This window comes from Manacus candei, unplaced genomic scaffold (assembly GCF_025592945.1).
Source record: "Manacus candei isolate 608988 ecotype Guabito, Panama unplaced genomic scaffold, ASM2559294v1 h1tg000047l, whole genome shotgun sequence".
NCBI lineage: Eukaryota > Metazoa > Chordata > Aves > Passeriformes > Pipridae > Manacus > Manacus candei.
This window is the reverse complement of record NW_026138095.1, coordinates 3,517,107-3,535,059: the sequence shown is the minus strand read 5'-3', so window position 1 is coordinate 3,535,059 and position 17,953 is coordinate 3,517,107. Positions and strand designations below refer to the sequence as shown.

Below are 17,953 nucleotides of genomic sequence, written 5' to 3'. Positions count from 1 at the left end.
TGCGGGTGACACTGTCCCCTATGCGGGTGGGACTGTCCCCGCTCCACCCGCCCAGCCCGGCCCCGAGGGCTGCGGGGGCCGCGGTCCGGTGTCACCGCTCTGGGAGGCGTTTCCAGGTGTAGGATTCTGAGTGTGTTCGTATTCCACCGCAGCCCCGCCCAAACTGTAAAACACACCCGGTCAACCCAACGCCCGCCAGGTCAGCTCTGGGCACTGGGGATCACTGGGGATCACTGGGAGTCACTGGGGATCACTGGGGGTCACTGGGGATCACTGGGGATCACTGGGGGGCACTGGGGATCCAGTCCTCTCCTTGTTCCCCCCGTCCTGTCCCAGCTGCTGTGAAGCGTTTCCCTCCTGACCCTGCACTGCCGTTCCTCTGGAGCAGGGGAAGCTGCGTTTCTATGGAGAAAGACTCTCCTGAAATGCTCCAAGAGCCGCTGTACGGAGAAAATGTTTTTGACTAAAATGAACTGACTTGGAGACAAGTTTGAGAGGGTTTGAGTGGTCTCTTTTCCAGTATTTTCCAGTTGTTTGGTAGGACACTGGGCTGCCAAAATCCTGCATAGGGAATTAGATTCCCCACTGGAAAAACTTCCTTGTCAACCCAATGGTCATTTACAAGTGAATGGGCCAATGCCAGACTGGTGGGGCACCTGCCCTGGTAAAATCCTTACAGAGCTGAGGTACAACAGGACCAAGGAGAGGTCGGAAGTGCTTTGAATTTTCCTTTCAAAGCCAATTCTTTGTGCTATTTAATTCTGAGGAAGTGGCTTGCAGAGCTGGGGGTAGAAATGTTAATGGGTAAATGTTAATGAGGAGGTTCCTGCCCAGAGGAGACCCAGTAAGAGAAAACAGTCCCCATTGTAAAGAATAGTTGTTGGTAGTTTATTTACAACAAAATGCAAGGGAAAATACAATATTAAAAATAATAAATAACTCGGAAAAAAACCAGAAACTAAGTGATATGAATGAGAAAAATGACAGTCAAATTCTCCCGCTGAGCCTTGCACTATTTAACATGCAGAGCAAATCAAGACTTGGTCCTTCTTGGATGGTGGTGATGCATTGCCTGATGTTGCCATCAGCGCTCTGAATTAAAGAAATGGATTACTGGACATACAGAAATTATCACAGAAATGAAATAAACCAATGAAAACCTGTTTTAGTGACACCACAAAACTACAGGAGATCGTAATTCAATGACCATGCTGTTCATTTAAAGCAAAACATTGTTAGACTTATTTAGCAATTTTAACTTACACAGAGAAAACCAAGTCCAAACAATGGCAACAGAAAATCTCCTATCGACAAGATCATGAATTCTCTCTTACTGCACTCACTATTTGATAAAAAGCATATACATTTGGCTTATTTCAAAGGATAACACATCAGTTTGAAGTTATAGTGCAGCAAGCTTCAAAGCAGTTTTAACAAAGTACAGCGGTCTTGTTATAAACTGAAATTCAAGGAACAAATATTTCAGTTTCAAAGTCTCTACAGCAGCAATTAATGCAAATTGGCTACTAGATGTCACAAAATCACCTTCCAGAATAATCAAAAAAAGCCAAAGAATAAGGTCAAATACTTTCTTTCCATAGGATTTATCCAGTCATTTACAAAATTGACCATTACATTCATAAGAAGTCCTATTAAGTACGTGTTTCAGGAATGTGCTGCTCCTCACAGCCTTTCTGGGTCCCTCCCTTTTTGATTTATTAGGAGATCAACCCTTCTGAAGCTGCACTGAATTGCCAGTTGTTTTGCCACGACTGTTCTATCCCAAATACATCAAAGCACAAGCAGAGCTGGGAGCAGGTTTTCATAGAAACCCGAACAAACTAAGCACATTTTTTCCTCTGAACTGTATCCTTGATAAAAAATTCCTTGCCAAGTCCTAGCAGAGCTGTATCCTGGAATTCCTGTCCCTGTGGCAGAGAACAGGAACACGGCTGTGGTGCCTGGCACCATGCTCTGAAGATGTACTCAGAAAATAATCACAGCTTGTACTTTTGCAAAAGAAGTGAGGAACACCTGCAAAACTCTCTCTATTTTAATCCTAATAAACATGTTGGAAAATACAACAGAAAGCTGACTGGGAAAAGTCAGTATTGAAAACAACCCCTTTGCCTCAAGGTGTTGCACTGAAGTACTCAGACCTTCCTCCTCATTTCAATGTTCCACTCACGATATTAATTAATAATGATGAAAACAGGATTAGAGCAGTTATAATCATGATTGTATAATCTGCACCCTTGTTAAAGTGAAATCATAAACCAAAGCAGGAAAGTTTTGTTTGCATCATTACAGCAGCTGCTTTTTAAACAAACCAAGCATCACCCATCAGGTACCAATCCCTCGGAATTCCCAGCTTTGGGAAGAAAAGCAAAGCCAAGCACGACAGGACTGGGAGAACACAGGAAGTCAAACCCACAGAGAGCTCCTGGATTTTGCTGGCTACAGGATTGTCACTATCAGACAAACATACACCTGTTTGCAGTGCAAGCTGGCAATGGAATTACTTCTCCTGCTACTAAAACTACCCCCTAAATGCCACACATTCCACGTAACTTGGACTGCAGCTGCATCTATCCAGGAGTTTCTGCATTCCAGCCACTGTGACCTCCTGCCCAGGTGAGGGGCCACCCCCAGACTGATTGTTCAATATTCAGTGACAGCTCAGCTCTGCAGGACTCTCTTGTTTCAATGCCCCAGGTCAGCAGTGGTACAAAACATCCCCTGCTCTGGCCATGATCCAGGTGGGAGCTGTCATTCCCTGGGGATTGAACAGCAGCTTGTTGAACAGCTACCAGGAGACAGGTCCTGCCAGCAGCCACCAAACAGCAACTTGTGTGGGAGAGAGCAAAGTGCCCCAAATCAGGGTCAGCAGGGAAAGGGTCTCACCGAGTTCACACTTGGAATTGGAAGGAAGGAAGAGAACCCTCCTGCCACTCCTTTTACTCCTCCTTCCACAACCTACACTTCCCTCTGGGAAACATCCTTGTCTACATTTGAATTCCTGAGATTGAAGAATGATTGCACAGCCAGACCAAGAGGAACACTCCTGATTCCTCAAGGTCACCCATGGTTCGTTTGCTTCTTAAAGTGACTGATTTTGTCCCCCCCTTCCCCAGATGATCCAGGAGATTGTGCTGTTTAGGAAAGATGTGAGGCAGGAAAGAAAAAAGAGCCTCATATTTTCTTTCCTTTACATCCAAGGTTTCACAGCCTGACTACTACTCTTCTTCCAGCAAGGAAAAGACAGAATTCACTGGTTTTGCTTCTCAACTGGCACATTTTAGCTGCTCTTTGTCAACCTCAAGCACAGAACACCATTGATGAACACCACACAGACTCTGAGCTCACAGAGGGACAGGGCAGAGCTAGTAAAATACATTATCTACAAGAAATAGGTGGTTTCTTTTACAAATTCTGTGCAAGATAGAAATAGTTCAATGGCCTCAAAGTCAGTATAATTAATTACAATTGGGGCTTTGATACAGTGATACTTTAGGTTTGAAAAGATTTGTGTTTTGCGTTTTAGGCCCCAAATCCTGAGTCATATTGAGAGAAATGTGAATCTGTTGGTGTTCCAGTACAATGAGTTACAGGTCAAAGGTTTATAAACACACAGGAGAAGCCTGAGAGTAGGAAGGATTTTAAAATCAGCTATAAAAGAAGAAAATGGGAAGGTTTTTTTTTTCCTGTTAACCCTGCGTTTGAGTTGGCACTAATTTGCCTCAGAAGTCCTTGGCAGCTTTACTAAATACCTACTCCTAATTATAAATGCTGTGACCTAGATGAGGGTTTGCAGGCAGGACTCTGCTATAGGAGAATTGATTTTCATTTAGAGCATCCCCTCAGACTTTTCCATGGATGTCAGTAAGATGCACCATATGGCTTGAAACACTACTTTAGGAATATATAAACTATGTTCTCTTGCATGCACTTCTCAGAAGGTTTTAAGGATCGAGTCTGAGGAAAGAAGTCACCTTTCCACACCGGGAAGATTATTTTAAGCAAGAAAAAAAAAAAAAACAACCAACAAATCACCACGACCTTTGTAGCAATTGAGTTATGTCACTCTTGCTGTGGCAGACATGGCTTATCAGGAGGAAACATGCAGGGTTAATTTAAAAGGTTTTTTTGGATGGATCTGGAAGGGTGAGAGTTTCTGGAGCAGACTTTTTCCGAGGCCGGTCTTTGGGAACTGTTAGGAAGTCAGGAGCATCTGTGGAGAGAGGAGTTGATGGAGCACTAGATGGAGCACTGCGGGTTGAGGAAGGCATGGAAATGTTAGAGATAGATATTGCCGGTGGGAAAATCCCGATCTTCTTGTTGGTGGCTTCCTGAGTGGCTCGTTCAAACTCTCGGACTTCATCCATTGTCATGTCTTCAGCGAGAGGGAATGAAATACAAAGGCACGTTAGAATAATTTCAAATGATCGTTTCACTAGCTCAGTTAAACTACTTCCATCCAAATTCTAAATCAGGGAATGATTGCTTATCATGCATCTCATTAAGGGATTCTCCACACGAATGCCTCCCCATTGTAATGCACTGACTGGAGCACGATAAGCACAACTAAAGGAAACAAAGTTTTAAGTCCATTAATCACATCCTAATGGTTCTCCTGCGTGGGTCTGAGCTGAATAAAGATTGCTGCCTCTGGAATCGCTGGGGAAATCCAGCTATTGCACAGTGGGTAAACAGTCAGCAGGTAGAATTTTTCAGAACTTCAAGCAAAATAAAACTGAAAGGGGTTTTGAGGTTTTCATTTAGGCTATGAACCCAAATGGGTAAAGGGTTCTCATGGGTTTGTTCATCTGCTTTAATTATCGAGGGATGAAAAATTCTCTCTCCCTCCACTGACTTGTAGCTGCAGCTTCATGCACAGAACTGAGCCCCTTTTGCTTTTCCACTATTAAAGCCTGAAGAATTCCCTCTCACTTGACAAAGCCACAACGTGCCTTCCAACTTTCCATTCAGAAACTGCACTTAAACCCTGATGGCCGAGTGACAAATCCACTGCTCCATTCCCTGCAAAACGGAGGCGAAAGGAGCTGAGAGATTAAAGCCAGCGTGCAATGGATAATGGGATCCCAGGAATTCTCGTCCTGCAGGTGCCAGAGGTGTCCCGGTGCTGTCGAACCCCACAAGAGGGCAGAGCGACCCCAGCATGGACGGGCTCTGCCTGAGCCCAGCCCTGCAAAACTTTCCCGATGCGATCCCAAAGGAGTGACATCTGCTACAAACTGGGAAGTTGAGCAGAAAATCAGGAAGGCTCTTCTGGAACCTGCTGCTCCACGCCTGCAGTGCCTGCAAGACGCCCACCGAGCCAACTGAAGGTTTGCATTGAATGTCACATTAAATTCGTGAATTCAAAATATTTCATTAAAACATTTATAGATCGAGCCTTGAAAGCTCAAAAAAAACCCAGAAATAAACTAGGCTTTTAATCAGTTTAGAATTCTTGCCCATTTGGGTGTCTGAGGCACTGGACTGGCAGTGGTGATGACCAAATGTGTGACAAACCCTGGACTGCCAGGGTTTTTAACAGCACCCAGCTGGAGGCATGTGTAACCTTGGCTGCAAATGTAATGTAAAAGCAGTTTTATGTTGTAATACAACATGATATTAAATAAACAAAAGCATGCACGTTGCCAGCTGCCTTCCCTCTCCCTTGCACCAACATTCCAGGGAGCTCTCCAGCCACAGTTATTAGGAGTGAGATCGAAGCTGTTTTCAGACCTGAGAAGTGGTGGCAATAAACAGATGGTCTCAGAGGGGCTGTACCTGCTCGTGCTGCAGAGAGATCTGAACCCGTTTTGCTGCTCTACATTTCATTTCACACCCTGTAACAGTGTGGGAGTGTTCCTGCACTCAAGGGGTCCCAAATCCCCCCCAGCATCTCAGGGAGCCGGTGCAGGCACGGCAGAGATTCCAATGGAGGAATTCTGGACAAGGGGAACCAAAAGCTGCCTTGGAAACACGGGAGGGGACAGGCAGGTTTCTCAGAGCACTGGCCATTTAAGTGCAATCTTGCTGAGTGGAGCCTCCAAGACTCTTCGTTTCCAATGCAGACATGAACAACCTGATGCCCCCTCAGTTGACTTCTGCTTTTTGGCTCATACTTGCTTTAACTCCCCTCTGCTCTTACCCACAGTGCAGTAAAACAGCCCTTCCCCTGAGCTAAGAAGGCTCAGATCCTTTTTTATAAATTCCATTAATGACAATTTCTGTTCTGACCTCAGTGACAATTATTCCACAGGGGAACTATGGATGGCAGACGTTGCTCAGAGCCAAATCCTGAAGTGTGGAGCCAAAATCCAAACTAATTCTCAACTATGGAGGGTAACCTTGATGTCAGTGGAGCTGCTGCATTACAAACACAAGAATTACCTTCCTGGTGACTACTCAGACAACACCTTTCTCAGGCTGGTGACAACTGGCACTGAGTAAAAACCAAGGAAAGACTTGGAGCCCTTCAGACCTTGCCCAAATTCGTTACATGAGTAAAACCATCACTGAGTTTGACAGAGCAGTGAGTAGAAATAAAGGAATAATGACATTCAAAAGCAAAGACCACTGCATCTTTTCTATCTGCAGGGAGTAACAATCTCTAATTTTAGACCTCTGCATGTGGTGCTCAAGTTAGCAAATAAAATACTTCATGAAATTTCCAGAATTTCAATCAAAGAACATACACAGAAACCCGCCCTTCTCCACAAACTGCTGTTAAATACTTCTTAAAATACTTCCCACCTTGTTGGTAGTCAATCAATGACAACATTAAAATTACTTAGAAAAGAGTGAATAATTCATTGGATTCTTTTTTTCCTGGTGAAACAAAGAATTTTAGCAGTCCCATGGCAAATTTCCACTCCCCCCATTCCTGGCTTTTTGACTGAAGCACTGTGAACTCCTGCATTTTTTAACTATTTAAAGACTAGGAGTAAAACTCCTCTTTAACTTCCTCTTTATGCATCCAACTGAAATTTGAGCATTGTGTTTTCCTGGAGGACAGGGAGCCCAACCCCACCCTTCCTTACACCAGGGGCAGGTTTAAAGTGCAAACCAAGGGCAGGATTGCACTTCATGGAGAAAGATCCTGTTCCTGCTGAAGCAAAACCTCCCCAAAACTCCACTGGCTGGTCAGCAAGATCAGCTGGTTGCTCTCCTCTGGTCTGTGCAGGTGTATTAGCTGAGGATGTTTTAAAAATTGACCTACTCTTGCTTTGGCATGGCTCTCTATTTCATCCACAGTAGATGAATGTTGGTTGCAAACTTTAATGTTGGTTTTTTCATGCATATTTTTCTCGTATTCTCGAACATCATCCATAGTCATATCTGTAAAAAGTTCAAAATTGTTGGCATTTTCCATTGATTCAGGGCAAACTTAATTTTTTTTTTATTATTTTTTTTTTTAAGGAGAAGGTTCTAGGAACACAAAGTCTTTCAGCAGAAGCCAACAAAGGATTTTTTTAAAAAGCAAGGAGCAACTAGCTTTATGAAAATTGCCTCATAAAGGTAGTTGTGTCAGCCAAGGAAGGTGCAAGGAGGTTAAGTCAAAGGGAGCCAGAGAACAGGAAGGAGTGGAAATTGTTTAGGAGTGTCTGTGTAATGTAAGGTAGGCAGGAAGCACTGAAGAACAGGCCTTGGCAAAGGCCAAGATCTTCTAAGCAGATTTTAGAAGATCCCTTGGAAAAAAGGATAGAAAACATTATAAACATTATAAATGTTTACTTACCTTTCCAGCACTGGCAAAAAGATTTCACGTTATCTTTGCACTGTACAGCTCATAACCAGCAAATTAAGTGTTAGAAGCCCCCCAGCTTAGATTGCAGCAACTAACATTTACTTACACAGGGAAGTGAATTAATAGTGACTACATTAGTGACTACAAACTGTGGAGCCTGAAGCAATTTAATGAATTATAAGAATTAGAAATATCCTACAAATCAGGCTGATCCCCCCAGCAGGATCATTTCCCACTGCCCAGGCCTGGCTCTGGTGTCCAACCAGCTCAGTCTGTCTCGTAACACCAGGCAATAATTACAGATTTAACAGGATTTGTCATCAACCACAACTCCAGTAAAAACATAAAGAATCCAATAATTGACTTGTGACCTTACTCTTCTGAGTATTCCCATGCTCTCAATAAATCCACTTGGGAGTCAGGAGTCAGAACAGGAATGGTGTCAGGATTTTGGTCTGTTCTTTACAAGGGTTTGGTAACTTTGGAGCCTCATAAAAACAGCCATCAACTTTTTACTCCTGACACTTAAAAGAGCATTTTATTGGCACAGTCGACTTGCAAATGGGTGCCCCTTTGGTCCTGCACAGTGTGATCTACTCTTGAGGCTCCCATTTTTCTCAAGTTTATTATGTGCCACCAGGACTTGCAAATTCTTGTATCACACCACTCCTTGTTCCGTGCCAGGAGGCTCCTGCTGCATTTTATGAGGCAGCTTTTAAGGAAAGACACAACCTCACCCATTATATCTGCAGCACAGTGTCATAATTCATTGGTAAAAAGAAATGCAGTCTAAAATTCTGATCAAAAGGAAACCTGGAATACCACTAACTCCTGCTTTTTCAGTCTTTTAGTGTTATCTGGAAAGAAAAACAAGCTCAGAAGCCGTGTCAGTAACATGCTGGGATGCACTTTGCCAAGCAGAGAACATGCTCTTTATTAGTAAACAACACTGAGAGAATAGAATTTCTTCATAATAAAGCTAAATATAGTTCAGTAAATTTAATGACAAGACATTCATACTTACAGTGTCAGTAACAGCAACCAGCCACTAATATCCACAACAGAACACACTGTTTATCACACTGATTATTTCATTCACTTCAGCTGACTTCCATCATCTCCAGGTCTTTCTCAAACTTTTATTTTTAAAGATGTTAAAAGACTTTAAAAATTAAATTTTTGATGCTGTACACTGAGTCTTTTTTCACATCTGTTTTAGCAGGGGCATGTTTTTTAGGTTCTGTACTTTGCCTGATAATTAAGCTCTAAAAGTCCACTGTATTAGTTAACAAAAAGTCTCACCATGACAGTAAAAATCCATGAGGGAATTGTGTACCACAGTATTTCATTTGTGGAAAGAGTATTTTTGACAGGGTGATTTCAGAGTTAGGAGGGGGAAAATCTGTGGTGAAATGTTTTTGAGCTAAACTATTCAGTTTAACTTCAGGGCTACTCATTTGCCATCATTACCAGTAACTCTGCTAAAGTACAGCTGACACTTTGCTTCCCAGTAACATTCTCTGTGTCTCACTGTATAGATTTTTTGGGTAGATCTGGGGCAAATTTATGGGCTCAATTTTTACACGAAGTCAGGCTGCTTTATTTAAAGTTATCAGTTACCCTGACTTTGTACAGGGGAAAAAATGGATCACTCTGTTTCAGGTAAAAAGAAAAGAAAAAAATCTAAAATTAAAAAATGCCCGAATTGGTGTTTCCTGAAGCTTAAGGAGGGTCTAAATAAACATTCTAAATATATTCCCAAACTCCTATTACATGTTACAGAACTGCCTCAGAACTTGTTTGATGAGTATCTACGATGATGGATATGTCTTATCGAAAATACATGTAAAAGGCTTAATAACCCCATGAGCTTATTTCATTCAATCTAATTGACTTTTTTGATATTCAGATCACTGTGTCCTACTGGAAGTGCCCATTCCCAGGGCTGCCTCATGGATTCCCAACACTTTCTGCATGCAGCTGCTGCTGCATCAGATCCAGCAGGCTTTATGCTCATATCCACCTTTTTTCAGAAAAGCTTCACCTTTTCTTTGTTGCAATCCACATTAGCAGTTTAAAACTTTCCTAGAAAGCTGGAATTGTGTTGGATCAGAGGCCTTTGGAGCTTGCAGTAGGGAAATGACTGCATGTTAATGCAGCCTTAATAAGAAGCTTTATGCAAACCTGAAGGAGGTTCTTCTGGCAGGGGCAGCTCCTCCCTGCCTGCAGTGCAGGGAGAGGGCACTGGGGCAGGTACATTCAGATTTTGGGATGGAAAGGCATCCCTGGATGCTGCCTCCTGGCTGCCTAAATCCAGCCTGCTCTGGTTACAAAGAACCTGCAGCAAATGAGGTCCAAGAGGGTCAGAGAAACTGCTCAGAGTTCCACCTCCTGGAACTGTGAACATCTCATAGTTCATTGTTCATGAACAACTTACAGGAGGACCTGATGACCACAGAATCATGGAATGGTTTGGATTGGAAGGCACCTTAAAGCTCATCTCATTCCAACCCCCTGCCATGGGCCGGGACACCTTCCACTATCCCAGGTTGCTCCAAGCCCCGTCCAACCTGGCCTGGAACATTTCCAGGGATGGGAGTCCACAACCTCTCTGGACATGATGGTCCAGGAAATCAAATGGAAATCTGCTGTTAATTGTCCTGAGCTTTGCATGAGCCCTTAGAAACGGGCCAAGCTTGGAGCACACTCACCATACCACTCATCCACCCAGGCAAATGCCTGCCGGTGACCGATCAACAGGATGTCTCTGACCACCTGCAAACAGGGAAAGGGTTAAATAGCAACAAAACTCCTCAGAAAAGTAACACCATTGTCTTTCAACACCACTGAAAGTGAAAATCACTGTGACAGTTTTGGGTCTAAGAGGTCATGCCCTGCAGAGTCAGAGGTGCTGGCTCAGAAGGGCTCAAAGTCCAGTCTCCCACTAGAAATGGATCTGCTGCCAAAGCTGGATCACTTCAGCATGGTCTTGACTAGCATGTAATCCATTGGGAATGTGCATATAATCCATTAATCTTTGGGCAGTTAGACATTCTGCATCAGTTCTTTTTCCTTCTTAGTTTTTTTAAACACGTGGAAGGTCAATACTTTGAAAAATCTTATCATTTGGCTGTTATGCCATTCATTAATTCATTGTTTAATACACTGGAAAACTTTCCCACTACCTGTTGTAAGGAATTCTGCACCTCATTGCTACATGTCCAGTGCTCATATATACTCACAAATACTTTAGCTCACATATTTGTCCCAGCACTGAGAATGTTATGGATAGTTGTTCTCATCCTTAGCCCTGAGCAGCTCCAGGCTTTGTCAAGTCTGTACCCAGAGATGAACTCCCTGGCTCTGCTCCAGATCTTTCAGACCTTGAGAGAGGTCTGAAGTGGACTCAGCTGAGCTCCCAGGCCTCTCCAAAACCAGAGCCACATTCCTGTGTGTGCTCAAGTTCTGCTTATGTGAAGGGTAAGAAACAGCTCCCATTTCACTGACCTTGTGTACGAATTGCTCTACTCTGGTTTGAAGTCCCCAGACTTCAAATTTCACAGTCACAAGCTTGTAGGAGCACATAATTGGCTGGTGGGTCTCTCTCCAGCCTTCTTTCAATTGACCTCTCCCAGTCTTCTGTGACTTGAAATATTTGGGATCCTGCAAAACAAAGAAAACAAACAGGGAAATGCAGGCGGGGAAGTCGTGTTTGTCAGCTTGCTAAAGTAAATGTTTTGGTAAGTCATAAAATATTAAACCATGCTAACAAACATCTTGAAAAATGAACAGGGAATTGAGTTGCACAAGCACTAGGATATCCTGTAATCCAACCCTGGCAGTGAGTTGATGGCAGAGTATTCCTGGAGGTGCACTGACAGTCGTATCAGCTGGGACGTTTTCTGCTGTAGGAAAATCTGTTTTTGCAAGTCATTACAGTGCAGTGCTCTCCAAGGGTTATTTATGGCCTTTGGAAACAAAAAGTGGCTTCTTCAGAGCCTGCTTTTCCACTCTCCCTCAGTGTGAGTGACTCTTTACTTTCCACCCGCTCCCGTCTTCCTGAAATCGTGGCCAGCTGGGGCTTTGACACCTCAGCACTGATGTGACCCTGACAATGTCATTCCCAGTTTGAAGGGAATTTGTACAGCCACGTGGGCACCTCAGTAGGAAAGTCCTCCAGTTTAGCCTTCTCTGGTTATGGGCAAACACTAATTCCAACTCTGCCTCTCTTTCACAACCCAAAAAATCAAAGAAATTGGTGTTGAAATCACAACATAATTTCATAAAACCATTAAAGACATTAGTTCATCTTTAAAGTTTACTTTTATCTGTACAAGATGCAGTTTTATCTATCAAAGTGTTATTTTCCATATTGGTATAATCCCATTTCCCTTTATGTCCAATCCTGCTAATTATATCTTGTAAATAGAAATAATTTAGAGTTAAGCACTGCTTTTCAGAACTTGAAAATAATGTCAGTTTAGAAAATTCACAGTGGAGTTTCTAAAATCTCTCCTCAAGAATAACCACCAGTGCTCAGCTGTGTTCCTTCCCCAAAGCTGAGGTCTGGGAAGATCCTTTGCTATAAAAGCAGTTAAACATGTATTTAAATATCTGCTTTAATTATGTGCTATATTGAAGACAATTAGGAGAAAAACTAACAAAAAATTGATAAGACTACTCTGACCTTAATTTTCTTTCATTCAATGTGAGTTTATGTATCATTCAGCATTCCTGTTCCCTGATGTTCATCTCCTGACTTGGCTTCTGGTTTTACCCATAAACTGAAGCTCTGCCATTAAAGCTCCTCTACAAACCCCTAATGAGGTGAAGAGTCTTTCCCCTCTGTGAAAGTCACTGCTTTTATTGCTGACACAGGCTTTGCTAAGTGGAGACTTCAGGCTCACAGTATAATAAGGTTTCAATGTTAAATCACCATAAAAACAATTCAGTGTCATCGTATATCAGAGCAACACCCCCGTGTGCAGCACAGCTCATGGTCACATCATGCTGCCAATCTTCTCACCCAACACAGCTCGACCTCAGATGGATATGGATATTTTCTGGCTGAAAGAGTTGTTTTCTAATTGATCTGAAGCAATCAATAGGAAAATAATACGAATAAAAAAGAAAAAAAAAGGGAAGAAGTAAGACATGATATTCAGAAAGATGTAACATTCTAGTAGGTGGTTCCTTGAATAAAGAAATAATTACAGAAAATATGATTTCAAACAGCCCTGCAAAATATTCCAAGTGTAAAATAAGTGTTTCTGAAAGAGAAAATAGTTTCCTATAAGGCAGGGTCTGCTGTTCCTTACACACACACAGTGCCTTGATTCAGCATTTCAGACACACTCTTTAATAATTCTGAGTGTTGTACTTTATATCCTTTCAGAGGTAACCAGATCTGTAATGGAATAACTTCAGTGCAGTCCAAAGGGATATAATGTAATCAACTTGAGTCAGGATCAAGGATTGAGACTTTATAAATAAAAATGAAATCAGGAGGAACTGCCCTGTCCCACTGCTCAGTCACAGCTTCTGTACCTCGGGGCTGCTTTGCTTTGCTGAGTTTAACCCAGACAAGGGGACACACAGTGGGGATCACCCTCAACTTGGTGGCCCACAAGTCAATGCAGCTCATCCCTGACATCACTCTCCTGTCACAGCACCCAGAGATGGCACCTTTGTGTCCCTTCATCACGTCCCTTTCTCTTGAAGGACACGAAGATTAGTCACAAATTGGCTGCACAGCTCCAAGCCAAGAGCCAGGCGATGACAGACAGTCCGGGCAACTCACATCCCAGAGCTTTTAGGGAAATTCCTGCCTTTCTGAAAGCATTAACATATTGCTACTGTGGAACTGCAGACTGATGAATGAAAGCCAGGACTCGGGGGGGCAGATTTGCAGACTTGCTGTGGGAAAGATCGAGGTGTTTATAATTTTTTACTGAGCTCAGGGGGCTGAGGCTCAAAGGCTGCACAGAAGCCAAGCAGTGGGATGAGAGGCATGAGGCAAAGTGAACTTGAGGGTTCAACCTCCAGGCCTTCAGTTTGAAGGGCACAAATGTTTGACAGAAGTGAGCTGTTATCATCATTATCATCGCTAAAATGAACATCACTGAGCTTATCTACCCAGATGCTGAAAAATTAGGTGTTTAAAAACATCTTGGACTGGTTCAGAAAGACACAAATTCTGTCTCAACAATTGCTTCAGCTATAGTTCATACCAGGAAGTGTTCAGGAGAAGAATCTCTACATTCTTCTCTATATTTTGCATGTATTTCCACTTTTCCCAGGCCTGTGCTGTTGGTTACAGCCATGGAGAACATGCCATGCCAGAGGGACATGGTGGGACCAGGACTGCTCATCTTCTGCTCTTCAGTGCTGTCCCAAAGCCCCTTGAAATCAGTGAGAACTCAGACACGAATGATTTTTTGTGCCTAACTCGTGGGGTCAAATTGCCACAGTAGGATTACAGCCTGGAATCCTTTCTGCAATTAGGCCTGTAAGGTCCTTCTAAACCAATAAAGCAGGGCTGAACATTTTCTATTAAAACCAAGCAGAAATTATATTGGTACCCAGCACTGCTTCTCTAGGCAGGACTCGTGACACAGTGTTTGAAACAATTCTGTCCATGACTAGAAACTGGGCAAGCTGAGCTTTGCTCTGGCCCCAGTTTTATGTTATTCTTTAGATAATGAATTTTGTGTGTGCCTTATTTTTGCTTTTAGCCACCCATGCCTTCCTTCCTAGAGAAACCATCATCCAAAGAATACTGAGTCTATCCACTGTTTTCCCCTTAATTTATCTACTGGCAAAATCCTCAATCTGTTTCAAATGTAATGGCATAGCTAAAATCTTTTTGTTTAAATAACCTTCTCGTCCTTTTATCAGACACAATTTATTAGGAAAGCCCATCTGGCAAATCCTTTTGCTAGAGGAGCAAAACCTACTCTGTATTTGCAATACATTATTGCCAGGTGCAGAGTGATTTAAAAATAGCACTTCTGCCAACAGAGCAGAAACATCATAACCCACGAGCTGGGCTTAGCTGAGAATAAAATGTAAAATTACAATGAAATAAAAGCCCCAATGTGCTGGATATGGTTTCAAACCTAGCACTCTCATTATTTAAGGGTTTATTACTTAGACCACAAGTCCTGGCTCAACATGGTCTTTGTTGGAGTGTCTATTATTTAACATTTAGCATTTATTTACTTCACTTTCCTCGTGGACTGTGGACGTCACGGGCATCAGACATGGAATCCTCACCCCCCTTTCCAGGAAGCAAACACCAACACTGGGTTGTTGCAATGACTTTTCAGTATGAATTCTGCTAAATGTTACTTTGTACTTCAAGTTAAACAATGAACTACATTTGTTGTTCACAGAAAACCTCTAAACCTGCAGGGGCACCTTTGCTCTTGGCTCTGTCCCGCTCTCAGACATGATTTGAAGATGCAGCTGATAACACCCCTTTGTCCACACCCTGGAAGCCTCTGTGGGACACCTTGTGAGCCTTGTCACCCACTTGCCTCGACAGCCCCTTGGTGCTTGGGTGGCCATTTCAGCCTGGGCAAAGGTCCCCAAGCTGAACATGCTGCTCATGCCATGCATCCTGTTTTCTCACTGGAAGTACCCAGATGTCCCTGAAAGAGATCCTTCCTTCCTTCCTTCCTTTTAATGCCTGGGTTAATTTTTTCAGACTCCTATTGCAATATCATGGTGTTTTTGAAGTGCAGTCAATTTTTTCCCCCCTTTAAGCTGAAGACCATTTTGTTTGATCTTGAATTTCAGCACCAACCTTTCATGAGTTTAATACCTGTGATCTGGCATTTCAGCATCAGCTGGAGTTGTTAGGTTTTGGATTTCAGCTTTTATAGCCAGGGCTCAGGAAAGATTTGTTGATGTAAAGATGTTACTACAGACATTTATGGAGAGTCATTTTTTAAGGGCTCCTTTAAAAATTTCCATTAAAATGTATTTTCTGGAAGAGCCAGCTAAATACTTCAGAATTGTAAATATTGGGACAGTTCTGAGGCATTAAAATATGATAATCCAGCCAGGTTTATATAAACTCAGAACTGAAGAGAGTAAGGAAAAGGAAATGTTCATGTTTTTGCAACATCCTGCACTGAACTCCTGTGCTGACACAGTGCCCACACTCACTGGGGGGCTGAGGCAGCTGGATTATTTCAGCTACTGTCACTCTGTGATGTGACAGAGGTTGTGTCACTCTGAAAGCACCTGGACTGTGCTAAGCTGGACAGTGCTGCTGTGCTAGAGGAAAAAAAGCCAGCAATGGCAGAAGAAAACTGCAGCAGCTGCACGAAATCCCTGTGTTTGGAGGTAGCCTGAAAAAGTTTATTCCATTTGTCCAGCTCTCCATTGCTTTGATATAAACAGGAAATGAAACATTGCTAATTCTGAGAACTGGAATATGTTTGCACAGAACATTTCGCTCAGTGGCTCCCAGCTCCGGTCAATGTTTCATTGCAGGAATGATTCACTGGAGGCTCTCGCTCCTCAGCTCAGCTCAGCTCCATTCTTCTCTGTAATTCAGATAAATATGTCTGTCTATATGGGGAACACAGGCTGGCTGGTGATACATATTCATGGACGGTAAAGTCACAAGGAAATGACTTTACAAAATGTACAACTACTCTCACCTGCAGGCTCTGTAGAGAAACACAAAATTCTGTATTCAGTGCAGTAAGTACACTCAGATTTGGGAACACACGTGGCTCCTTACAAACAGGCAAACCTGTCAGCTTGGATCCACACTCAAGCTTACTCCATTTGGAACCTCCAATTTAAACTTCTTCAAAGTTTAAGGATTTTTAGCATCGTGCTTGTAAAAAACACATCTTGTATTTCAGACGTGGCTGCTTCACGGTGGAGTCTGTAGATGGTCATGAAGTTAAAATGAAGTCGTGCTTTGGGACCCATGAATTGCTGCCTTCTACAGCCTTCTGCAAGGACAGAAATGAGTCCTCCACAGAAGACAGAACTAGACTCTGTGAGTGTTTGTAATAGCTCACAAAACTGCCTTCTGATTCACTGTTGACTCGGTGATTTTGGTCCTTCTGTGCTCCCACTGCCAGATAAGCCCACCATCCTTAAGGGAATTCCAATCACTTGGATGATTCTGTTCAAGAGATCCCTTGGTATCATTGGCAGAGGTTCCCTTAAAGTGTTCCTCAATGAAACAACAGCTCTCCTTAAGCCTCCAGCTAACTACATTCTTCACTTTTCAATTTTAGTTAATATTTAGAAGGAGAGAAAAGCAAATATGCACAAAGTCGAATTCAATCATTTCCCTTCAGCAGCCAGGACATTTTCATGGAACCCTTTTCCTCTCTCATCAGTACCAGCACCAGTCAGAATGAGCTGTGCAATTCAAATGGAATATTACATTTATGAGGGTGTTTTATACATTTTGTCTTTTTGGGTGTGAATCATTGAAATGGAAGGTGGTGACTGTCCCTTTACAATCAGGTTCATAAGCACCAACACAGAGCAAGCAGTGCAAGTAGTGTGGGAAGAAGGGTTTAAATTATTTAAGCCACTCTCTAATATACAGTAATACAGCTAAATAATGACATTTGCTGTTAAAAACTGAAGTATATTTATAATTGAAGAGGGCTGAGCTTTCGTCAGGATGTAAAGCAATTTAAAGCTCATTTCTAGAAGCTGCCAAACAAGCTGACCCTGATACAGAACTTGCTTTATTTTAAGCCTGTGAAAGAGCCCCTGAAATGGAGAGATTACTGCCGTGCCTGAAGTTAAAATCGTTCCCACTGGTCTTTCTGGGTGGGAGTCAGGACATTTATCCTGTTGGATCTAATTGGTAAATCCTGAGGATTGCACTTTGCCTTTAATCTTTAAACTTAGTATCAGTTCAGATTACATGACCTAAAAGCAGCCAAATTGTTGTTATTAGTGCAACTAAAATACATTTCAAAAGCTTGCACTAACTGGTTTTAGTTATCTCTGAAGCTGCTACTTGGGAAACACAAACCCTTTCTCATTTGCATGGAATTACTTTTTCATGCTGTTCTGATTGAAAACAGCCGGAAATTACATTTACAAACATTAAAAACCTTTTTACAGTGCCTAAATTATGTAAGAGGCCTCATCAGAAATGGGGATTTGGCTTCATGTTCATCATAGGGTAGCATAAAACCCCCA

The 17,953-nt window shown here is 42.5% G+C and overlaps 1 protein-coding gene across 3 annotated transcripts in view; it reads right to left on the bottom strand.

Annotated features, from left to right (window-relative positions):
• Window positions 1-864: 864 nt before the first annotated feature.
• Window positions 865-17,953, bottom strand: part of PITPNC1 (phosphatidylinositol transfer protein cytoplasmic 1) — a 77,217-nt gene continuing 60,128 nt past the window's right edge. For 2 of the 3 annotated variants that reach the window (XM_051797707.1, XM_051797706.1), the window contains exons 4-6: window positions 11,267-11,422; window positions 10,471-10,534; window positions 865-4,393 (exon numbers count right to left, since the gene is read on the bottom strand). In XM_051797707.1, the coding sequence (XP_051653667.1) occupies window positions 4,134-4,393; window positions 10,471-10,534; window positions 11,267-11,422 (480 nt within the window). In that variant the 3' untranslated portion in view covers window positions 865-4,133. Of the gene's footprint in view, window positions 4,394-7,231; window positions 7,351-10,470; window positions 10,535-11,266; window positions 11,423-17,953 lie in introns of all 3 variants that reach the window. The other variant, XM_051797708.1, reaches the window with a different exon arrangement.